This window comes from Bos taurus, chromosome 25 (genome assembly GCF_002263795.3).
Source record: "Bos taurus isolate L1 Dominette 01449 registration number 42190680 breed Hereford chromosome 25, ARS-UCD2.0, whole genome shotgun sequence".
NCBI classification, from domain to species: domain Eukaryota; kingdom Metazoa; phylum Chordata; class Mammalia; order Artiodactyla; family Bovidae; genus Bos; species Bos taurus.
In genome coordinates, this window is record NC_037352.1 from 27,397,610 (window position 1) to 27,422,770 (window position 25,161).

General features: G+C 50.4%; 1 protein-coding gene across 1 annotated transcript; it reads left to right on the forward strand.

The window, feature by feature from the left end:
- The first annotated feature begins 654 nt into the window (after window positions 1-654).
- LOC101904063 (integrin alpha-X) lies at window positions 655-21,557 on the forward strand. Its single transcript, XM_024985296.2, is given in 30 exon segments — window positions 655-1,019; window positions 1,604-1,706; window positions 2,205-2,308; window positions 2,598-2,668; window positions 2,813-2,927; window positions 5,270-5,400; window positions 5,527-5,676; window positions 5,903-6,052; window positions 6,358-6,508; window positions 6,954-7,027; window positions 7,181-7,310; window positions 7,435-7,577; window positions 7,736-7,876; window positions 7,968-8,177; window positions 11,354-11,484; window positions 11,606-11,763; window positions 11,907-12,061; window positions 12,780-12,911; window positions 13,001-13,074; window positions 13,292-13,433; window positions 15,911-16,027; window positions 16,117-16,196; window positions 16,287-16,370; window positions 17,651-17,729; window positions 17,839-17,946; window positions 18,295-18,378; window positions 18,583-18,696; window positions 18,850-18,951; window positions 19,224-19,334; window positions 20,092-21,557. Coding segments are annotated over 30 exon segments (3,504 nt in total). The 5' UTR covers window positions 655-958; the 3' UTR covers window positions 20,191-21,557.
- The last annotated feature ends 3,604 nt before the right edge of the window (window positions 21,558-25,161 follow it).

Genomic DNA, 25,161 nt, shown 5'->3' on the forward strand with positions numbered 1-25,161 from the left:
GTAATTTGCTTCTATTGTAATGTGCCTTTGTAATTTGCCTCCCTCTGTCCTCAAGATAAAACTGGCAGGCCTTAAGGGGGCTTTCCAGGCCTGAGGCCTGCTTCCGCTTCCCCCACCTCCCCGACTGACCACATCTTTTGCCACTTCCCACCTCCTACTCTCTGGTTTCTACCACTGATGTCCTAAGAAGCCCTCTTATCTCGTGTCTCTTCTACATTTGGCCACTCCTTCTGAAATGTGTTCCCCTCTGGTTAGTTGCTTGCAAGACTCAAATCAAGTGTCACCTCTTCCAGGAAGTTTTCCTGAAACTTCACACCCTTCCAATCACAGACTGCGATACCCTGTGACCAATAAGTATCTTCTCCTCTCATAGCAATGTCTTGCTGTTTACATGTTTGCCTTCTCCACTGACACCAAAGCTGGGGCCTTGTGGTTTGTGTTTTCCCATCCTGCTGAGAGATGGCTTACACAATCAGCCTCAAATTAGATTTGTTGAATAAGTGATGAACAAATACCCACTCTGCCTTCCTCCTAGGGTCCAGAGGTCCAAAGTGGAAGATTCTTCCCAGAGCCTCTCTTAGGGGTCTGAAGACACCCTGGCATCTACCCTTTCCCATCCCCTGGTTCATTGACATTTCAAGGTCAGGGGGAAACTTTCTTCTGTACAATAAGAGAACGTGGGAGAGGTGGGGTGGGGCAGGAGATTTGCATCCACCCCAGCCTAGGTTGCAGAGACAAGAGAAGCGAGTCATATCATCTCTGCTTAGAAAGACTCCTGGACACAGTGTTTGTAGGCTGCCTGCCCCTTTCTCTGCTTATTTCAGTTGTATTCTCCACCCCCACCTCTGAGTCATGCTGACAACTTCCCTCCCTGCATCTGGCCTCCTGAGCTTCTCTCTGCTCACTGGCTTCCTTGGCATCTTGGTCCAGCTCTTCCCTTTGGGGCTCAAGTGCTCTGATGCCCACATCTGACCTTCTTGTCATGACCAGGACCCGGGTTTTTCTCTTCCTGTTGATGGGTAAGCCGAGGGTCATGGTGGGGAGGAGAGGATGGGGGTCAAGCTAGAGAGAGAGCCAAGAATGACTTTTCGAACTCAGGCTTTAGGGGAGGGATCTGGAGTTATACCAGGTTGAGGATCTGGGGTTTGTGGAGGTTGAGAGGATGCTGAATCAATTTTAGGGGTGTTCGAGAGAAAATGCTGGAAGAGAGGCCAGTTGCCTGGACAATGCAGAGGTGTCTCAAGTAGGCAGAAGAAGTCAATCATGTACTCTGTCTGCTGCATCTGTTCGGCCCCAAGTTTTCCTGAATTCTCCTTCATGGGAGCCCTGAGGGAGGTATGGGGAAAGAGGTCTATTTGGGCGTTGCTCTGTGGCAATGGAGAAATGAAACTTGGTAGCAGACTAGTGGAGGAACAGCTATCTCTGGACCATCTGAAGGAGGCAAACAGGGCTGAGAGAGGCCTGAGGCTGGGGGTCCAGAAGCCCAGGAGATGCTGGGGCATTATGCCTGGAGGGGTAGTAGGGGGAGGCAGCCTGGGAGCAAAGAAGATGGAGGAGGTGGGAGACCCTTCCTCAAAGCTTGTCTCCTCGCCTTCCTTCCCAGCCCCGGTGTCCTCTCTCTGCTTCAACTTGGACACAGAGCAACCGACAACCTTCCGTGTGGACAGCCCTGGGTTTGGACACAGTGTGGTCCAGTATGCCCAATGGTGAGGACACTGTGGTGTCTTTGGCTTTCATCAACTCCTTCCCTGCACAGGGCTGGTCTCTCCCCACATCCTTCCCTTATTCACAAACTCTCCTCTGTCTGCCATGGCAATTTCCCCTAAGGCTATGAAGAACTGGACTGAAGAAGGGCCATCTTGCGACGTCAATGACCACAGCTAACTTCATTTTTTATCGAGCAATCACTAAGTGCCAGGCACCTTTGGATGGGCACTGATTTCATCCTCACCACAACCATATGATGTAGGAAGCCACCACTCAACAAATGTTTATTGAGCATCTATTACTGTATGTCTCAGGAGCCAGACATATACTAGAGAATGAAAGAAACCAAAATCTCTCTCATGTGGACTTTAGATTGTTATGAATCTCCACTTTACAGATGAGGAAACTGAGGCTTAGAGAGGGAAAGCAAACTGGCCAAGTGGCAGTCTGGCTCCAGCATCCATGATCTTAGCTGCCGTGCTCTTTTCTCCCCCCAGGCTGGTGGTTGGAGCCCCCCGGGAGGTAAAGGCTGCCAATCAAACAGGCGGCCTCTACTCGTGTGACTACGGCACGGGGAAGTGTGAGGCCATCCCCCTGCAGGGTGAGTGGCTGCCCGTGGCTGGCACCCAGGTTCAGGCTCCCATGCTCTGTGGGTCTGTGGGGAACACAGGAGACTCAATCCCTGGCTTCAGCTCTGTCTGCAGACCCTGAGCCTCAGACAGGCCTCCTGACTCTCCCACAGTCTTCCCTCCCATCCCACCCCTGCGCCCCCATAGCTCCATCAAGACCAAAAGCTCCCTTCACCTGTCAGACTGCCTCATCTCCTAGAGTTGAGGTGCCCCCTGCCTCCTCTGACCTGAAGGTGACCATGCATACATCTGTGCCCTCAGTGCCTCCAGAGGCTGTGAACATGTCCCTGGGCCTGTCCATGGCAGCCACCACCAACCCCTTTCAACTGCTGGTGAGTTGCCCTGGGTCACAGGAGCATCCTGAGAGAATGCATGGGGATCTAGGGCTCTGGTGCTGGGGGTCTCGTGGAGGGTGGGGGTGCTTGGACGGGAGGGTGTGACAGACAACCCTTCCCACCAAGCCCCTCTGTCCCCAGGCCTGTGGCCCCACCGTGCACCACGCATGCCGGGAGAACATGCACTTGACCGGGACCTGCTTCCTGCTGGCCTCCCCGTTTCGGCAGGTCAAGAGGATCCCGGCTGCCCTGCAGGGTGAGTGTTTGGGGCCACTGAGTCCTTTGAGGAACCTACACGCATCTGACAGGGGCTTGCCGTGGGGCAAGGAACACTCTTACCAGAGTGGATAAACCAGAGGGATCCATAAAAAAAAATTTCGCTGGAGGGCACAGTGATTCCAAACATGCCTGGAGAGGCCACCACCTGCTTTTACACTTGCCTCATCACTATGCCAGTGCAGGGTCTTTCTAGGGCCTTTCTCTCTCTGAGCTTCAATGCCCTCGTCTGTTTGATGGGAATAATAGCACACCCGACACTGTGACTAACATAGATGGTGCACGGCCAGGGTTCAGCTCAGTGCCTCAGTGGCGAGGGCTCAGTTTATGCCAGCTGCTACAATTTTTAGAGTGAAGGACATTTATTTTCACCCATTGTACCCTGTGGTATATAACCAATTGATTTGTGCAGCAGGCTGGGAAAGGTGATGTGGATACAGGCAGTCTGAGCAGTGTGCATGTGTGTGTGTGTATGTGTGTGTGTAAATGTGTACGTGTGTGTATGTATATGTATGTGCATGAGAGTGATATATATATATATTTATGCGTGTTTGTGTGTATGTTGTGCGTATGTGTGTGTTTGTATGTGTGTATGTAATGTATATATGTATTTGTGTGTTGTATGTATGTTTATTCATCTGTGTGTATGTATATGTATGTGTGTGATGTTTACATGTATTTGTGCATGTTGTGTGTATGTTTGCATGTGTGTTTGTGTGTGTTTGTGTATGAGTGTGCATGTGTTTGTGCATGTTGTATATGTTTGTGTGTGTTGATATGTATGTGTATGAGTGTGTATGTGTATATGTGTTTGTGCATGTTGTGTGTATGTTTGCATGTGTATGATGTATGTATATATGTATTTGTGCATGTTGTGTATGTGTGTGTTGATATGTATGTGCATGAGTGTGTATGTGTGTATATTGTATGTATGTTTGTGTGTGTTATGTGTGTGTGTGTGGTATATGTGTATATGTACACGTGTGTGTGTGAGTACAGGTTGAGGACCCGGCTTCTCCTGTGCTGATGGGGATGGGGGATGAGGAGGTGAAACAGTAAGCTTCTCAGACCCCACCTGGGGCAGACCAAGGTCCCTTCCTGGTTCCACATTCACACCCAAGCCCTTGGGGAGACTGACATCCGGGGCTTTGACTGGGGTGCCCCTCCCAGCACCTCCTAGGCCCCTGGGCTTCCACCAGGACACCCTTATTTCTGCTGGGAAGCCTCAGAGGCAGAAGGGGGAAGCTAGGGGCTAGACAGGAATCTCCATCAGAGAGCCAAGTCAAGCGGGACTCCCTCTTCTTTTTTAAAAAAAAAAATATTGATTTAGTATTTATGTTATTTTTGTCTGCCCTGGGTCTGCTCAAGAACTTTCTCTAGTTGTGGCGGGCGGGGGCGTGGCGGCGGGGAGGGTGGGGGCGTGGCCGGGGGCGCGGAGGGTTGTGCTACTCTTTGCTGTAGTGTATAGGTTTTTATGGCACCCCACTCCAGTACTCTTGCCTGGAAAATCCCATGGACGGAGGAGCCTGGTGGGCTGCAGTCCATGGGGTCGCTAAGAGTCGGACACGACTGAGCGACTTCACTTTCACTTTTCACTTTCATGCATTGGGGAAGGAAATGGCAACCCACTTCCAGTGTTCTTGCCTGGAGAATCCCAGGGACGGGGGAGCCTGGTGGGCTGCCGTCTGTGGGGTCGCACAGAGTCGGACACGACTGAAGTGACTTAGCAGCATAGGCTTTTCAGTTTCGGTGGCTTCTTTTGTTGTGGATCACGGGCTCTAGGATGCACCCGCTTCAGTAACTGCGGTGTGCAGGCTTAGTTGCCCCCCAGCATGTGGGATCTTCCAGGACCAGGGATCTAACCATGTCTCCTGTATTGGCAGGCAGATTCTTAACCACTGGTCCACCAGGGAAGTCCCCGAGCTGTCTCTTCTGAGGATGGATTTTGTTTAAATATTTAACAAAAGTAGTTTGGTGCTGACCCCGAGACAGGGGCTGGAGCAGTGTCCTGTTATTGCTGGACAGTGGGGACGGTGGGAGAGAAGGTGGAGAAAGGCCAGGGGGCGGGACACGGACAGTCGAGGTAGAAGGAGGGGCCCCAGCCTCTCACCATCTGGACTGGACGAATTGTCACTTTTTAATCAACCAGATGTGAGCAGCTGAATCACAGATGTGGCCTCTTTAGAGACTTTGGGAGACCAAGGGATCCTGTTCTAGGCAGGAGTCAGGGCAGCTCCTGGGAGGGAAACTCCTCGTCTTGTGGCCAGGAGACCCGGGCTTTGTGAGTGTCCCTCTGGGGACTGGTGCCATCTCCTCCCCTAGAGTGCCCAAGGCAGGATCAGGACATCGCCTTTCTGATCGACGGCTCAGGCAGCATCTTTTCCAGCGATTTTAACAAAATGTTGAACTTCGTGAAGGCCGTGATGAGCCAGTTCCAGCGTCCCAACTCCCAGGTGTGCCCTCGAGGGCGGGAAGGCCGGGTGTAGCTCCGCCCCGCCCCGCCCCGGGGGAGGCTTGTGGGAGGAGCCTCGAGGTGGCGTTGCCTCGGCCTGACCCTCAGCGCTGCTTGGTTCTCCCAGTTCTCCCTGGTACAGTTCTCCAGCACGTTCAAGGTGCACTTCGCTTTCAAAGACTTCGCTACCAGCTCAGACCCACTAAGCCTCCTGAATTCCGTCCAGCAGCTGCAAGGGTGGACGTTCACGGCCTCAGCCATCCGATTTGTCACGTGAGTCCTGACTCCTCCCAGGTCCTCCCCTAAAGCATCTGAGTCTTCCTTCACGGCCCCATCTGTCTCGGTGCGGAAGGGAGGTGGGCACTGAAATTCAGGCTGTGGTCTCCTGACCAAGCCAGGGGCCTCCGGGTGGGACAGAGCATCCCCTCGTTCTCACAAAGGCATCAGGGGCCAAGCAGCGGCTCATTTCACTGGCCTCTGGACCTTCATCTTCTCTGACAGAGATCTAGCTGCTCAGTGCCGCCAACGGGGCCCGAAAAGATGCCTCCAAAATCCTCATCGTCATCACTGATGGGGAGAAAACAGAAAACCTGGGTTACAAGGATGTCATTCCCCGGGCTGAGGCCGCCGGCATCATCCGATATGCAATTGGGGTAGGATGGGGGGATGCCCTTACTCTACCTCCTCCTCTCAAGTCCTCTTAGGGCACCTTCCCTTTCAAGGACAGAACCCCCCAGCTCTCTTAGCTTCTTCTGCCTTCAGGATGAAAACTTTGTCCCAGCCTGGAGGACTCTCATCCTTTTCCTTAAACTCCTCCATGCTGTCTGAGCCTCATTTTTCTTGCCTGTTCGCTGGCTGTAATTATATTAACCTGGCAGGGTTACTGGAGGAGCCCAGCATCCAGCAGGCATGTTATAGTTTGGATTATTTTCACTGAGTTGGTCTTTGCTGGGGACAGGTGGGATCAGCATTTCGATACAAAAAGTCCTTGAAAGAATTAATCGACATTGCCTCCACACCCTCTGAAGAGCATGTATTTCAAGTGGAGAACTTTGATGCTTTGCGAGACATTCAGAAACAACTGAAAGAGAAGATTTTTGCCATTGAGGGTAAGTCAGAGATGGAAATACTCGCTTCAGAAGCCCTCACCTATAAATCCTTTTTCTTCTAGAACATGGACTCCTTTGTCATGGGCCAGTTCCTCCCTTTAGGTGTTTAGTCTCCAACATGAGATCCTCTTGGGCTTCCTCAGTGGCTCAGTGGTAAAGAATCCACCTGCAATGCAGGAGCCACAGAAGATGTGGGTTTGATCCCTGGGTCAAGAAGATCCCCTGGAGAAGGGCATGGCAACCCACTGCACTATACTTATCTGGAGAATCCCATGCACAGAGGAGCCTGGCAGGCTACAGTCCATGGGGTCACGTAGCGTCGGACACAACTGAAGCAATCTAGCACATAGCACACACATGAGATCCTCTTAAAGCTGAGATTCTCCCTGAACCTGGCAAAGCTTGTCCTTCCCCCATAGAACCTAGGTGTCATACCTTTCCCCAGGTACACAGACCATAAGCAGTAGTTCCTTCGAACTGGAGATGTCTCAGGAGGGCTTCAGTGCTGTGTTCATGCCTGTAAGTGGGGCCCCTTTCAGCCCATTGATGTAGGGTTAGGCAGAGACAGAGGAGGGAAGGCAAGAGTGGGTATCTGATGAGTGGGCGGCAGGCATTTCTTCAGAATAGGCTGTCTTTTTCCCACCTGCTCACCCTGGAATCCTTTCCTTCCAGGATGGACCAGTTTTGGGGGCTGTGGGGAGCTTCAGCTGGTCTGGAGGTGCCTTCCTGTACCCCCCAAATAAGAACCCCACCTTCATCAACATGTCCCAGGAGCACGTGGACATGAGGGACTCGTATCTGGGTGAGACAAGGCTGCGGTTGGGGGCTGGGCAGGAGATGGGCTGCCTGGGAAGGACAGGGGCCCGGGGGTGGGGGATGAGGGGACGAGGGTGGGGAAGCCTCGGTGCTGACCCTGGCCCCTTCAGGTTACTCCACAGAGCTGGCCCTTTGGAGGGGGGCACAGAGCCTGATCCTGGGGGCGCCCCGCCATCAGCACACCGGGAAGGTGGTCCTCTTCACCCAGGTGTCCAGGCAATGGAGGCCACAGGCTGAAGTCACAGGGACCCAGGTTGAGTGTGGAGGGGGTCTCCAGGGGCAGAGAAGGAGGAGAGGAAGCGGGTGCAGGGCCTCTGGGGGAGGTGTTGGTGTCTGGGGAGAGGTGGGACTTGGCCCAGGGCGTGCCCCTGGCAGAGGGCAGACAGGATGACTCCCAACTCTGCCTTCCAGATCGGCTCCTACTTCGGGGCCTCCCTCTGCTCTGTGGATGTGAATGGAGATAGTAGCTCTGACCTGATCCTCATCGGGGCCCCTCATTTCTACGAGCAGACCCAGGGGGGCCAGGTGTCCGTGTGCCCCTTTCCCCGGGGGGTGAGTAGTGATGAGACTCGGGCTGGGTGGGGTCTGGCTGTGGGATGGAGGGGTCGCCTGGGGTGGACCTGACACTGTTTTTGTTCTGCAGAGAGCTAAGTGGCAGTGTGATGCTGTCCTGCGAGGGGAGCCGGGCCACCCCTGGGGCCGCTTTGGGGCAGCCCTGACAGCGCTGGGGGATGTGAATGGGGACAGGCTGGCAGATGTGGCCATTGGGGCCCCGGGAGAGCAGGAGAACCAGGGTGCTGTCTACCTGTTCCATGGAACCTCAGAACTGGGCATCAGCCCCTCCCACAGCCAGGTGAGGCTTGGTCACAATCCCTTTTGCCACAAACCTCCTCCTGGCAGCTTCCTGTCTTTGACACTGCCACCTGGATAATTCTTCTTTCCCTCATCTTACCTCTTTTGCCTAGAACTGGGCACCTAGTAGGCGTCAAGCAAAATCTGTGGAGCTTCCAAAATGGAAACATTGGTAATTCTTTAATTCGTATAGACGGATTCTTGGTGGCTCAGATGGTAAAGAATCTTCCTGCAATGCAAGAGACCTGGGTTTGATCCCTGGGTCGGGAAGATCCCCTGGAGAAGGGAAAGGCAACCCACTCCAGTACTCTTTCCTGGAGAATCCCATGGACAGAGGAGCCTGGTGGGCTACAGTCCACTGGGTCACAAAGAGTTGAACATGACTGAGTGACTAACATTACTTTGTATGGTGACTTGATACTTTCTCCACCCAAGTCTTGCAATCCCCTAGCAGTTTTACCCCATACACAGGCCAGGCATTAGCAAAGACATTTTAAAGATGAAATCTGGGGCATGGAGAAAAGAAGTGCCGTGACCTGTCCAAGGTTTATAGTGGATCAAGAATCGTGGTGAGGGAGGTTCCAACCTCTTGTCTCTGACCGGGAGCTCCACCTCTATCTGGCTCGCTTTGCCAATCGGTTTAGTTCTGGGAGCCTCAGTCTGCCTGTCCACCTACCCCTTCATCTCCCTGGATGTCATGACTTTATTGTCTCCTGCCATCAGTAATCCTGCCGGATACCCATAGGCAGGAGCCCTTCATTGGGTGGGGCAGGCTGAGAAGGGAGGGAAAAAGTTAAGGAAGTCTCAATTAAAAAATAAGCAAAAGATCTGAAAAGACTTTTTTTCAAAGGTGATATACAAAGGATCAATTCGCACATAAGAAGATGTTCAGCATCATTAGTTGTCAGTCATCAGGAAGTCAAAACCACAATGAGACATCAGTTCAGTTCAGTCGCTCAGTCGTGTCAGACTCTTTGTGACCCCATGAATCGCAGCACGCTAGGCCTCCCTTTCCATCACCAACTCCCGGAGTTCACTCAGACTCATGTCCATCGAGTCAGTGATGCAATCCAGCCATCTCATCCTCTGGCGTCCCCTTCTCCTCCTGCCCCCAACCCCTCCCAGCATCAGAGTCTTTTCCAATGAGTCAACTCTTCACATGAGGTGGCCAAAGTACTGGAGTTTCAGCTTTAGCATTATTCCTTCAAAAGAAATCCCAGGGCTGATCTCCAGAATGGACTGGTTGGATCTCCTTGCAGTCCAAGGGACTCTCAAGAGTCTTCTCCAACACCACAGTTCAAAGGCATCAATTCTTCGGCGCTCAGCCTTCTTCACAGTCCAACTCTCACATCCATACATGACCACAGGAAAAACCATAGCCTTGACTAGACGGACCTTTGTTGGCAGAGTAATGTCTCTGCTTTTCAATATGCTATCTAGGTTGGTCATAACTTTCCTTCCAAGGAGTAAGCATCTTTTAATTTCATGGCTGCAGTCACCATCTGCAGTGATTTTGGAGCCCCCCAAAATAAAGTCTGACACTGTTTCCACTGTTTCCCCATCTATTTCCCATGAAGCGATGGGACCAGATGCTATGATCTTCGTTTTCTGAATGTTGAGCTTTAAGCCAACTTTTTCACTCTCCACTTTCACTTTCATCAAGAGGCTTTTGAGTTCCTCTTCACTTTCTGCCATAAGGGTGGTGTCATCTGCATATCTGAGGTTATTGATATTTCTCCCAGCAATCTTGATTCCAGCTTGTGTTTCTTCCAGCCCAGTGTTTCTCATGATGTACTCTGCATAGAAGTTAAATAAGCAGGGTGACAATATACAGCCTTGACGTACTCCTTTTCCTATTTGGAACCAGTCTGTTGTTCCATGTTCACACCTATTAGGATGGCTAGAATCAGAAAGACAGATGATAACAAGTGTTGATGAGGATGTGAAAGTATGTGGCATACTAAACCACTATAAGTGGGAATGTAGAATGATGCAGCTACTTTGGAAAACAGCTCTTCAAAAGGTTAAACTAGAGTTACTGGGTGACCCGGAAGTTCCACTCAAGAGAATTAAAAACAGGTCCGTACACAGAAAAGTTACACATGATTGTTTATATTAGTGTTATATGTAACAACCAAAAGGGGGAAATAATCAAAATGCCCATCTACTCATGAACAGATAAAGAAAATGTGGTATACCCACACAGTGGCATATTATTCAGCCATGAAAAGAATGAAACACTGACGCATGCTACATGTGTCAACACAACATGCTACAACATGCTACAACATGGATGAACCCTGAAAACATGCTTAGTGAAAGAAGCTGGATCCATCAAAGGACCACATATTGTGTGATTCTGTTTACATGAAATGCCCAGAATAGGTAAATCCACGAAGTCAGAAAGTGGATTATTGGTTGTCAGGGGCAAGAGGTAGAGGAGAATGAGGGACATGGGGGTGACTGCTGAGGGACCCTTCTAGCCCTGATACTCATCATGGTAAGTTACTGAGTAGTGACCGTATGCCAAGTGCTGTTCTAAGAACTCCATGAGTTAGTTTATTTAGTGCTCTGAGGTGTTATCATCCTAGATGAGGGATAAGGAAACTGAGGTAGAGAAAGACTGACCCCTGGCTTAAGATCTCATGGCTCATAAGTGAAGGAGCCAGAATAGGAACCTGAGATGAACTAGCCAAGTGAATGAATAAAAGTCAGGTCACCAGCCCAGTCTTTCCAGCTCCACTTCTTCATTTATGTCCTAGAAATCTTTTGTCTCTAGTCACTATTTCTTTACTCCCACTTCCTTTTTTTAGGTACTTCTTGGAGTTGTCTTTTTTTTTACGGCTCACCCCTCCATTCTGTCTCCCTCATCCCCTCTTCCCTGTTCCTCTTGTTGCTTCTGTTCAACTTATTTATCTCACCCTCAACCTGACTTGGGTTTCCCTGGTGGCTCAGTGGTGAAGAACTCACCTGCTAATTCAGGAGAGGCGAGCTGGATCCCCGGGTCAGGAAGATCCCCTGGAGAAGGAAATGGCAACCCATTCCACTCTTCATGCCTGGGAAATCCCATGGACAGAGGAGCCTGGTGGGCTATAGCACCAGGTCGCAAAAGAGTCAGACACGACTGAGTGACTAAATAATAACAACAACCTGATTTGCCGCTCCCTCTCTGGCCAGCGGGTCACAGGCGCCCAGCTCTCCCCCAGCCTCCAGTATTTCGGGCAGTCGCTGAGCGGGGGTCAGGACCTCACCCAGGATGGACTGGCAGACGTGGCTGTGGGGGCCCAGGGGCACGCACTGCTGCTCAGGTAAGGACACATACCCACTGGGTGGTCCCAGGCCTGCGAGGACACCAGCCTCTCTAACCACCCTCCCTGGTTGTCCTCCCGGAACCAGAGGCTTGTTCTCAGATCAGTGTTCTACCCACAGGACCAGACCTGTGCTCAGGATGTGGGCGAACATTCACATCACACCTGCAGAGATCGCTAGGTCTGTGTATGAGTGTCAGCAGCTGGTGACCTTTCCGCATGATCTGGGCAAGGCCATTGTCTGCCTCCAAGTTTCCCAAAGTTCCAAGAACCAGCTGGGTGAGTCGTTTGCCCCCTGACCCAAGATAACGTGACCCTGGGAGTCCCCAAGCCCAGGGCTTCTGTCTCTTCCCTTGCCCTTGCCCACTTGGGGAGGTCCTCTTTCTCTCTCAGCCTTTTCCATCCCCCACTTTCCCCTACAGTTAACCTCCAAAGCATTGTGACCTTTGACCTAACCCTTGACCCCGGCCGCCTGAGTTCTCGTGCCATCTTCCAAGAAACGGGGACTCGGAATCTGACCCGTGTTCGAGAGCTGGGGCTGAAGCAGCACTGTGAGGCTGTGAGGTTGCTCCTTCCGGTGAGGAGTCCTGGGGAGGGAGGCGACCCTGAGGCTGGTAGGGGGTGGTGGCTGGGTAGGGACGCAGGAATGTGTTCTGGTCCTCGCCTTGGCTCCACCCCCAAACGGCAAGTGGAAAGCAGGAGGGGCTTAACACAGGTTAGCTGAATGACTAAGGGAGTGAAGGATGGATGAGGTTGGCTGCATCAGCTGCAGGCTACACGGCTGGATTTCAGGTAGAAGCCTAAGGCTGCTTTGGAGAGCCATGGGGCATTGGGCTGGGATTCTTTTATCCAGCCACTCCTCTGAGACAGGTCCTGTCCTCGACACTAGGGAGCCAGCAGTGGACAAAATGATCGTGACCAGAGGGAGCTATGGGGGAAGATCAGAAGCGAATCAAATTCCTAGATAATAGATGTCGATAATATTCCTAGATAATAGATAATAGTGAAGAAAGAGAGATAAAGCTGAAGAGAGAACAGAGAGGGTTTCAGGGGGCTATGGGGAACAGTCTGGGGAGACCCTGAGTAGAGTGAGGGAGCCCGTGGGAGGCTGGGGGAAGGATACTCAAGATGAAGGACAACCACAGCAGTGGTTCCACATGCAGATCCTAGTGATGAGTGTTTACGAGGGGCTGTGGGTTGGTACCATTGTTACTGCATTTTACGAATGAGGAGATGGGACCCAGCTGGTGGCTGCGAGGGTGCGTTTCTTGCTTCCTCCTGTATCCATCCCCCAGGACTGTGTGGAGGACTCGGTGACCCCCATCATCTTGCGTCTCAACTTCTCCCTGGTGGGCAAGCCCATCTCTAGCCTAAGAAACCTCCAGCCTATGTTGGCAGTGGACGCCCAGAGATACTTCACAACCTCTGTGAGTCCTGGGGTTGGCCTTTTCCAGAGGGGTTGGAGGGGGTGGACTCTAGATCTTGAGGGAAAACCCTGCTTTGCCTTCCCTCTCAGCTCCCCTTTGAGAAGAACTGTGGCGCAGATCACGTCTGCCAGGATGACCTCAGCATCTCCTTTGGGGTCTCAGAGTGAGCGTCCAGCCCCTTAGACCTACTCTAGTTCCCCAGGCCCTCTCCTGGAACCCAGGGCTCCTGTTCCTGGCTCTTCTTAACATCTCTACCCAGGGCTCTGGACCCAGATACACTGTCCCTGTCTCTCCCCCCACTTCCCAACTCTGTATTTCATCCCCACCCCATTTTCAGCCTTGGTCACAGAATCACCTTCTCTCCTCTGCCCCAATGCTAGCTTGAAGACCCTGATCGTGGGTAGTAACCTGGAGCTAAACCTGAAAGTGAGAGTGTGGAATGATGGCGAGGACTCCTATGGAACCGCAGTCACCTTCTTCTACCCTCCAGGGTTGTCTTACCGACGTGTGACTGGGGGCCAGGTACTGTCCCCTCTGGGAAAGGAAAGGCTGATGGCAGGGGGCCAGCAGAGACTCCTGTGTTGGGTTCAGTGCTCAGGCAGGTCTTCTACTGTTTAGCATTCTTGAAAGCCAAGAGAGCTGGACTGATCATGGTTAGATGGATGTGGCTGTGTTTGCTGTGACATGCCTCAACTCATTCTGTGTTCAGCTCTGAGCTTGGCATTTTAAGAATGACAGTCAGGAATTAGTTCCCAGGACGATGCTAATGTGAGAAGCGCGGGGACCCTGCCTTCTATTTCTTTATATTACACATAGTATAACTATTTCTCTTTTAAAGGAGAACATAACTCAGCCTTCAAATATTTTAAAACACTCTTTCTGGGGAATTCCCTGGTGGTTCAGTGGTTAGAACCCAGGGTTTTCACTGCCATGGCCCAAGTTCAATCCCTGGTTGAGGAAAACTAAGATTCCAAAAGCCTTGTGACTCAGAAAATAAAATAGAAAAGAAAAAATTAAGTAAAATACTGTCCTGTGGAAGATGAGTTGGATTTATTGGTTACTGTAGATTAGAGCTTGGCATACTTTATCCATAAAGGGCAGAGAGTAGATATTTCAGTTTTGTGGGCCCCACAATGTCCTCATTCTTGCTGATGTAAAGTGAAAGCAGCCATTGACAATATGTGTATGAATGAGCATGGCTGTGTTCCAATAAAATTTTATGTATACAAATTGGTGCTGGGCTGCCATATGGCAATCCCTGTTCTAGAAGACAGAACCAGGACCACAGGGAGTCAAAGAGAGATTTTTAACAAACATTTTATTATGAAAAATTGTGTTAAACATTTACAAAAGAGGAGAGTGGTTCAACAAACCTCCTCCTAAATTATTGCCCAGATTCAACGATCATCAGCATTTTGTTACATTGTTTCATCTGTTTTCACCCTCTCTTGGTTTAAATATTTTAAAACCAATCCCAGATACCCTGTCATCATACATCTTCCTGTTTCACTGTTCTGGACAGTAGAACTGTCTTACATGACCCCATAGTCATGATCACACCCAATGAAATGAATAATTTCTTGGTGTTTAGACCATAATCAAATTTCCTTAATTGTCTCAAATATATCCTTTTAAATGGTTTATTTGAACCAGCATTTAAGCTAGGTCCACATTTTATGTTTGGTTGTTCTCCCACATGTCCCTTAAGCCAGTCTTCCCAATGGAGGCTTACTTTGATCAATGCATGAAGAAATACATGATGAATGTATTTCTAGGAATGTTTGTCTAGGATTGACAAATGCCAGCTGCCCTGTGAGGGTGAACACACTATCACTGGAGGTACTTCTAGACACACCAACTAGATGCCAGTGTGGATCTTTTTTGGATACGGCTTTTATTTACTTTTTGAAAATATTTATTTACTTGGCTACACTGGGTCTTATTTGTGGCATGTGGGATCTCTTCCTTGACGCATGGGAACTCTCAGTAGTGGCATATGGGCTCTACTTCCCTGATCAGAGATTGAATCCAGGCCCTCTGCATTGGGAGTGTAGAGTCACAATCGTTGGACCACCAGGGAAGTACCCGATACTGCTTCTAAAAATGAGCTATAATATTCACCTTTTTGGACACAACTTAGAATGACTTAACATGACTTGGATATCAGCTGATCTTAAGGAGTTATTGTTAATTTTGTTGAGTCTTGTGCTTATGTTAAAAAATACCCTTATCTGTTGCTGGTATTCACTGAAGTCTTTCTAGATCGAAAGTATGTGATATTAGGAATGTGCTTTAAATAATTCAGGGGAGAAAAAGTGGAAAACAGGTGAACAAAACAGAGTAGAAAAATGTTGGTAATTTAATCTGAGTGATGGGGATATGGGGTGGATTTATCTTGTCTTTCCACTTTTGAGTAGATTTGAAATTTTCATAATATAAATCTTTTAAAAAGAACTGTGAATTAAAAAAAAGGGAAATGCTATTAACAATATATCTGGGATTTCTACCTCAGGAGGAAGTTTGATCAGATAGTGTTTAAAGATTAAAAAAATTTTTTAAGTCACACCAATTTCTTTATTTTTGGCTGTGCTGGGTCTTCGTTGCTGTGGGAGGGCTTTTCTCTTGTTATGGTGATTGGGGGCTACTCTCTAGTTGAGGTGCTTGGGCTTCTCCTTAAGGTGGCTTCTCTTGTGGAGCATGGGATCTAGGGCCCCAGGGCCCCAGTAGTTGTGGCTCCTGGGCTCCAGAGCACAGACTCAGTATTACATGGGCTTAGTTGCCCCAAGGCATATGGAATCTTCCAGGACCAGGGATCAAACCCGTGTCCCCTGCATTGCAAGGCAGATTCTCAACCACTGGACCACCAGGGAAGCCCAAAAATTTAAAACAAAACAAAACATAACCTTAAGGTAAATTGCAGGTAACTGTCATTTCTGTATAGAGTTTTGTTGGGACACTAACAAGTTCTCACCTGCCTTGGTTCATCTGTGCTTCCCCAGAGCCATCTGCAGTCGCGTTCCCTGCGCCTGACCTGTGACAGCGCCCCCGCCGGGACCCAGGGCACCAGAAGCACCCGCTGTAGCGTCAACCACCTCATCTTCCGTGAGGGCGCCCAGGTCAGCCTCGCTTCTGCCCACTCCTCCTCCCCGGCCCCGACGCGGTCCCACTCCTCAGTGACCTCCTCCCATTTCTGCCTCCTCCCCAGGTCACCTTCACGGTCACCTTTCACGTCTCCCCCACGGCCACCCTGGGAGACAAGCTGCTTCTTGCCGCCAATGTGAGCAGGTGAGCTGGGCCAGGCCCAGGGCAGCGCCCCCTCCCTCTCAGTCTCCTCCCCTGGGGAACTTCCCAGCTGGGATCCTCCTCTTTTTCCAGTGAGAATAACAGCCCCAAGACAAGCAAGACCGCCTTCCAGCTGGAGCTCCCCGTGAAGTATGCCGTCTACACCGTGATCAGCAGGTGCCACACCACGACCTCCAATGGGTCCTCGCCCATTACACTGTGGGGTGCAGGGAATTCTCTCTCTGTAGGAGCTGAACCTCTGCCGAGTTTAAGTTTGTTTTGTTTTGACCGTGCTGGGTCTTCATTGCAGTGCTCAGGCTTTCTCTAGTTGCAGCTCACGGGCTTAGTGGCCCCATGGCATATGGGATCTTAGTTCCCTGTGTCCCCTGCATTGGAAGATGGATTCTTAACAGGGAAGTCCCTCAAATTTAAGTTTTATTACTACCCTTTCAATAAGTAGATGACACCACTAGCAGCACTTACTAATCAATCAAGTGCTTTTTGTGGCTATTGATAACAATAATTATGATGTTATTATCGTTATAGCCCACATTTAATAGAGGCCCCAGGACAAGCTGGGGTGTTTTGGAGGGGCCCTTCTTAGAGAAGGATGACACTTCAGAGTAGGAGTGGGGGTTCGAAATTCTGTGGTGCAGGTGAAGGGCAGGTATGCAAGGAGTGGAGTGGGGCAGGGGAGGGGGCACGGAAGTAAGAGCAGCCCCCTGGTGAGGAGCCAGGCTGGGGACCGAGGGCAGCCTCGAGGTGTGGTTACAGCGATACCCAGTGGACAGTCTGTGTTGGGCCCACCCCCACCTCCAAACCCCAGGCCCAGAAAAGCTGAGGAGGGAATTCTCTGGTGGTCCTGTGGCTAAGAGTCTGAGGTTTCATAGGTTTGATCCCTGGTCAAGGAACTAAGAGCTCACAAGCAGAAAGGAAGAAAGAGAGAGAGGCGGGGAGGGAGGGAGAAAGGAAGGAAGAAAGAAAGAAATACTGAGGAAACAGGAGAGAAGGGCCCCAGGGAAGACCCCAGGGAGCCAGAAAGGGTGGGTCCAGTAGACGTTAGTCAGCAGCATCAGCCTGAATCTCCCTACACCTTCATCCGGTCCCACCCGCCCATCTGGCCTCCTCCGAGTCCACAGAGGCCCTAAAGGAAGACCCAGGCACAGAGAGGGCAGGCCCTGGCCCCCTCCCCCCGGGTCAGACAGAGCTCTCAGCAGTCCCTGTGACCCCACCCCCCTGCCTGGCTGCCCTGGCGGTCTCCTCCCTGGACAGCCTCTGCAGGAAGCCTGCACCTAGCCTGCAGCCCAGCCCAGCTCCCTGAACCATCCCGTTACCCTAAGTCACTCCCAACCAGCCCAGGGGCCCTCTGATCACCCGTCCTGTCATGCTCCCACCCCAAGTCTCCTCAGGAGGCCCTAACGGAACTTCTCATCCGCCCCTGCCTCCTCTCCCTGCAGCCACGAACAATCCACCAAGTACCTCAACTTCTCGGCCTCACAGGAGGAGGGCAGCAGGGAGGCCCAGCACAGATACCAGGCACGCGTGGTGACTTGGGAACATGGCCTGGGGCGGGGGGCCCAGGAGCCAGAGATCCGAGAGGGCAGGGGGTTCGGCATGATCTTGGCCCTCACCGACCTCCATGCAGGTGAACAACCTGGGGCAGAGGGAGCTGCCTGTCAGCATCGACATCTCAGTGCCTATGGAGCTGAACCAGGTGCCCGTGTGGAAGGACATAGAGGTCCTCAACCCCCAGGTACTCAAAAGGCTCTATGGGTCCTCCATTAATGCCCTCTCCCTGGACTCCCTGTGGTTTTTTGGTTGTTCTTTAATGGCTCAGTTGTGTCCAACTCTTTTGCAACCCCATAGACTGTAGCCCACCAGGCTCCCCTGTCTGTGGGATTTTCCAGGCAAGAATCCTGGAGTGGGTTGCCATTTCCTCCTCCAGGGGATCTTTCCCGATGCAGGGATCGAACCTGCATCTCCCTCATTGGCAGGCGGATCCTTTACCACTGAGCCACCAGGGAAGCCCTACCTGGACTCCTTGGTCTTCGTGAGTCCCTGATGACCCCTCACATGCTTTCTCCCTGTGCCTTTTTCCTAGAACCCCTCCATTCAGTGCTCTTCAGAGAGAACAGCGCCCACAGAGTCTGATTTCCTGACCCACTTTAAGAAGAAGCCTGTCCTGGTGAGAGGGCCCTGGGCGGTCCCCCACTGGAAGCCAGACTTCAGAGGGATTTGATTCAGGAATACGTATTATATCAGATGGATGTCTGCTGAACAGCCTGCTTGAGCTCCAATGTGGCAGCTCCTCTCAGATCAGACAGTTGAACGCTGCCTTCTACCTTCAAACCCATCTTTCCCTAGCATGATGCCACTTCTCTGTCTCTAGGACTGCTCCATCGCTGTCTGCCTAAGGTTCCGCTGTGACATCCCCTCCTTTGGCATCCAGGAGGAACTTGACTTCATCCTGAAGGGCAACCTCAGCTTCCGCTGGGTCAGCCAGGTGTGTAATTCTAAGAGCAGAGTCCCTTTCCCAGACTCATGTGGAGCCTGATGTGTCTGTGCCTACCTCAAGCCAGGGCGTTTCTCTATCCCCCTGAGCCCTCCTGCCCATCCAACTACAGCTATTTCCCAGCTCTCCTCTTCTCTTTTGCAGACACAGCAGAAGAAGGTGCTGGTCGTGAGCGTGGCTGAAATCACCTTCAACAGACTCGTGTATTCTCAGCTTCCAGGACAGGAGACATTTTTGAGAGCTCAGGTAGTGACCATGTGGTAGGGAGGGGCCGGGCTGGTCGGACAGTTCCTGATGCTAAAACCGTGATGCTGAGTTGGGGGCTTGCAATCCTGGAGAGAGGCAGGATGGATGGAGAGCCCCAGGCAGGACAGTTGTTCCTAAGCCCATGAGTCCTTCTGTATCCCACCCCTTGGAGCAGAGCCTGATGAAGGAGGGGAGGAAGTTCAAGGGGACCTGGGAGGAGTCTGGGACAGCAGGAGTCCTGAGCCTTTCTGATGCGGTCATCTCTACTCCAGACGGAGCTGGTGCTGGAGAAGTATGAGGTCTACAACCCCATCCCCCTCATTGTGGGCAGCTCTCTGGGAGGACTGCTGCTCCTGGCCCTCATCACAGCCCTACTGTACAAGGTGAGTGTTTTTATCCCACTCCTGAGACCGCCAGCATTTGATCCCACTCTTTCTATAGTGTAAGAAAGAGCTCACCGTGGAGTCAAGCCTGTGACTCCAATTCTTCCTAAAGAGATCCCTTCCCACCTGTGACATCTGTTGTTGTTTAGTCGCTAAGTCGTGTTTGACTCTTTTGCGACCCCATGGACTGCAGCTCACCAGGTTCCTCTGTCCACGGGATTTTCCAGGCAAGAATACTAGAGTGGGTTGCCATGTTTTTCTCCCAGGGGATCTTCCTAACCCAGGGATCGAACCCATGTCTCCTGCATTGCTGGTGGATTCTTTACTGCTGAGCCAGCAGGGAAGCCACCTGTTACATCACTTGTCCCCAGTGGACTCCATGTCTTTCTGTCTGATTCTCAAGCCTCCTCTAATCTGTCTCCATTTCTTTTCTGCTCTTCTTCACCTCTTTACATGTTTCCCTGGAAGGCAAATTAGAACGTGAAAGCCCTGGATTTGATGTTGATGCCACCACTGATTCTTTCCTTGGCCATTGGCATGTGTTTGGCCCATGATGGGTCTTAGTTTCTCATTCTGAAGGTGGTTCTGCCCAGCTCACAGAACTGTGGCAGAGTCTAAGTGACACTGTTTATTTAAAGTTCTTAGTATAGTGCTGGAACATAGGGTTCCAGAAATGATGATCACTGATCCTCTCCATCATCTCTTTTCTTCTCATCCACTGGACTTCCTGATTTTTTCTCTCCTTCCTCCCTAACAGGTTGGTTTCTTCAAACGTCAGTACAAGGAAATGATGGAAGGAGCAAACCAACAGACTGTCCCAGAAAACGAGACAGGAAACCCCCAAGCTGCCCAATAAGATACTGCCTCCCATTGTCCTACTGTCTCATCTGAGAGGGTCCCTGGCCTTCTCACTTTTGCCCGATAAGCAACTACTCCTATTCTCCTTTGAACCTGCTCTCCCCTGAGTGATTCCCTAGCCTGGTTACTCTCACCCCAGTCAGGCCTGATGGGGAAGCATTCCAAGTGAGGGGAGCTGGGATCAGCTGCTTTCTGTCCTTGAGAGGATGCAGTGTGTTTGCACAAATCACCTTGCCTGGGAGGGGGCATTGGTCTTGTCAAGGCTCCAACTGGAAATCCCAGGACAGGATCCTTGCTGTGCAACCTGAGGACTTGACTTGGAATTTCTACCTAGAAATCCATGGACAGAAGCCTCAGGTTCCAGTCTCTGTTCCTCCACTAACCACCGATGATCTTCCTAAAATACAGTACTAAACCTGCCACGCATCCTCATCCATCCTCAGAGGTTCCCCCTTACTTACAGTATAACTTCTGAACTCCCCAGCTTGTGAAGCAATACACGGATGCTTCTTACAAACCCTGGGATGTATTGAAGATGACATCATTTGCATATGGTTGGTGACTGGAGAGCACTTTGAAGTCCTGTCTCAGGCACCTGCTGCCCCTAAATAAGGTCATTCTTATTATAATGCCACCTGTCTCAGCATAACGGTCAATGTGGTGCCTGGTGCCGAGCTGGGAGTCAACGCACAGCGGGCCATTCACTGGACAGCTCCTACTGCTGCCTCCATGAAGGTGCTCGGGCCACGTGGATGTTTTAATTAGAAAAACAGAAGGGGAGGCACTTAACCATGTGATTTGAGGGGAAGCCGTTCCTTCACCTCCACCCCAAATTATCACCCCATCCACCATAGGGTCCCAAACCCTTTTGAATTTGGAAGTTGTGGGGTCTCCAGAAGGACCAGTTATGATGAAATTCATTAAGCTGGGCTCCAATTTAGACCTTATGAGAATTGGGGTTTAGAGTGTTGTTTTTCAAAATTTGCTCCACAAACCTCCAAAGGTTTCCTAAATACTGTTTTAGAGGGGGAAAAAAAGACAAGAAACAATTTTAAACCCATGCATCTCACACATTTGATCCCAGTGACTTTCACAGAAATCCTGCCATATCCTTATAATTGTGCTCCTAAAGCTTGTCCCTGGGCTCCAAAGACAGTAGTTTAACATTCAGGCAATGGTGCTATTTTCATATAATTTTCCTGTGTGTGTTATTGTTTCCCTTCATTATATGTGCAATTTTCACGGTTTCCATTGTGTTGTGTTATATGCCCAAATCACAAAAAGGGATTGATGGCTCAAAAATTATTCATCAAGGGATAAATATTGTAATTAAAAAATAAAAGAGAATTGGTGCAACTAGAACAATGTCATCAAAGTCAGTACTGAGCGAGATTGCACTTCATATTACTATAGACACATATGAACGCTGGGTTGAGTGATTGTGAGCTGAGAAATTAAAATGTGTCTAGGAAATATACCATTTGAAAATTGGATTTTCTTGGATCAGGTATCTATTTGTTCCTAGGTTGTTGTCCCTTATGAAACTTTGTCCAGTCATACCATAATTTTTAAAGGATTTTTTTAAGCAACCATGAATTAGTTTTATTTATTACTAATTTTATTTTTTGCCTGAGTGGCATGTGGGATCTTAGTTCCCTGACCAGGGATCGAACCTGCACCCCTTGAATTGGAAGCTCCGAGTCTTGACTACTGGACAGCCATCCACCATAGTAGTACCATAATTTTATCAAAGCTGTTGTGTCATTTTCAAACAAAGTATAATGGCCTCTCACATAAAGCCACAGAGATTTCTTAGAATGACTGCAACATATGACTGCCCCATCTAAGATCAATTAATTTCATCGGAAGATAGAGAAGACAGAAAAACCCCAGATGCATAAATCAAAGTTGCTGATGTAGCAAAAGCATGTGCAAGTAACATAATTTCCAAGAAGCTTATAAAACCAACCTTGAGGTTAACGTCTGTATCAGAAAGTTGCTTTTGGCTGCAAGTAACAGGAGCCCACGAAGTGCATAAAGGCATATACTGATAAAAGGCCTTCACGCAAGAGGTCCAGTAGAGCCCTGGCCACTGAGTCTCAAAATCAATTTGATTTTACATGGGAGGGGCAATAGTGCACCTTTCCAGTGCTGCCCAAGGCTGCCTGCACAGCCTCACTGCACGTCTTAGGTAGCCCAAGATCTGCTCCTGTTCTCCTTCCCTACATTAGTAAAATGGGCTCATTACATTAGTGATAGACTATCTTTTTATTACTTATTTTTAAAATTTTTGACTGCGCTAGGTCTTCATTGCTGCATACAGCTTTCTCTCATTGCAGTTCGAAGGCTCAGTAGTTGTGGTGCATGGGCTTAGTTGCCCCAAGGCATGTGGGATCTTCCCAGACTAGGGATCGAACCCATGTCCCCTGCATTGGCAGGCAGATTCTTTTTTTTTTTTTTGGCAGGCAGATTCTTATCCTCTGGACCACCAGGGAAGTCCCGATGATAGAGTATTAACAGAGGAAGACTTGTCTCTGCTCAGGACACTGCAGATTCTGCTGGAACATGTTTGGGGGAGAGGATGGGTGGTGAACCCACAGAAAAGTCAAGGCCAGGCATCAATATGTAGTTTTGGGAGTCCTTTGGTCAGGTAAGCTTCCCTTGTGGCTCAGCTGGTAAAGAATACCCCTGCAGTACTGGAGACCTGGGTTCAATCCTTGGGTTGGGAAGATCCCCTGGAGGAGGGAAAGGCTACCCACTTCAGCATTCCAGCCTGGAGAATTCCATGGACTTTATAGTCCATGGGGTGGCAAAGAGTAGGACACAAATGAGTTACTTTCACTTTTACTTTGGTCAGGTAAGGTGCATACTGTCCCAGAAGCTGTGATTGATGGGGAGCAACCCTTTCCAACCCCTAAGAATACAAAGGAGGTGCAAGACTTTGTGGGGGTTTGAGGTTTGGAGGACTTATATTCCCCACCTGGCACAGTGCCTCCATCTCTTATACTGCCTGGTAAAGGAAGGAATGAAGGCAGGAGGAGAAGGGGACAATAGAGGACGAGATGGTTGGATGGCATTACCAACTCAAAGGACATGAATTTGAGCAAGCTCCAGGAGTTGGTGACGGACAGGGAAGCCTGGCGTGCTGCAGTTCATGGGGTCGCAAAGATTCGGACACAACTGAGTGACTGAACTGAAAGTAAGGGCACGTATGGGACTGGGGATCAGAGTGACGAGCCACCTTTGAGAAGCCAAGACACTAGTGAAGCAGATTAAAGCTCTGGGTATCCCCCAAGCAGGGCTTCCTGGGAGGTAGACGCCTGTGACTCTGGAAGGTATGAGGTGGGGACAGTCGCAGAGACAGCAAGAGGGAGTACCCCTAGGAATTTGGTCCCGGTTCTGAAAGGAGGCACAAACCCCATAAACCCGCAGAGAGCAGCAGTTCCTAGCACTGTACGCAGCGTTCCTCCAGGTGAAGTCTCTCACGAAGGATCAACAATCATGGTGAGACCCTCCCTTCCTATTGAGGGCCAGGTTGATAACTATGTGTCACCCACCCACGTCTGCTGCAGCACTAACTCCCACTTTGACTAAGGGGCTTGAGGACCCTGCCCTGCAAACTCCCCTGCCCCTAATTCTGCCCCTGTGGCCTGTAGGGAGGGAATGGGGGATATTCCCTCCGATGCCTGGTGTACTGGTTGGGGTGACCGGTCTAGTCACTGTTCAGCTCAACACTGACACCATCTGGAGGGAAACAGGCATGAACCACAGCTACCAGGGGGCTGAACTCAGAGAGCTCGTGAGCTCTGGCTGTTTGTTAACACTTTGCACTGACAGTTGGACTGTTCTAAAGGAATTCACCCTATGGTTTAGAAAATGGGAAGCTGGGGGGTGGATGATCATGAATAAGCACTGGTGGGGTCAGGATATGTGGAAAGACATCTGGGTTTGCCTGCAAGAGCCTGAGTCAGTTCTCGCTGTCCTCCACTTCCCGGCTCAGAGGATGTTGACACCCCTGGCAATCAGGAAGCTGAGGCTGTAGCCCGGATATGAGCCCTAGCAATGCACACTTCATTTGTGGTGCCTGCGTGGGATGGTGTGTTGTCAATGATGCTGGATTGCCCTTGAAATACACTGACTTGGTTAATGCAGAAACAGCATGTCTTGTGTGTTCTAAATAACAAAAGGATTCTGGGGCCATCCACTGGAGGGAGCTCCCAGCTGGTGAGGAATTGACAAATTGATTATATTGGCTCCTCCCTCTGAGTGAGGGCTCTAAACATGCCTTGGTTTGTGTGGACACTGCATCTGGCCTGACCCGAGCTTTCCCCAGTGGCCGAGTAGACCAGCCAGTTAGGGAATTAGAGAGGCTGAGTACCAGGGACAGGAACCCTCACTGAGTAGGCAGGGATGGGGGTCACATTTCAAAGGTCATGAAATGCAAGACTGGCCGAAGGAACATGACACTGAATGAAGGTTCTGTCTCCTTCACAAACTGCAGGCAGAAGTGTTGGTAGAAATGGAAGAATGAAATATTAAAATAGCAGATTAACTTACTAACAGGTACCCTTGGACAGCAAGGAGATCCAACCAGTCCATCCTAAAGGAGATCAGTCCTGGGTGTTCATTGGAAGGACTGATGTTGAAGCTTTGGCCACCTGATGCGAAGAGCTGACTCATTTGAAAAGACCCTGATGCTGGGAAAGATTGAGGGCAGGAGGAGAAGGGGACGACTGAGGATGAGATGGTTGGATGGCATCACCAATTCAATGGACATGGGTTTGGGTGGACTCCAGGAGTTGGTGATGGACAGGGAGGCCTGGCGTGCTGCAGTTCATGTGGTTGCAAAGAATCGGACACGACTGAGCGACTGAAATGAACTGAACCGAACTGAAAACCACCTTGGTCAGGTGATTAAAGGACTGTTCCAGCCTTTAATACATATGAATAACAACCACTAGGGACTGTC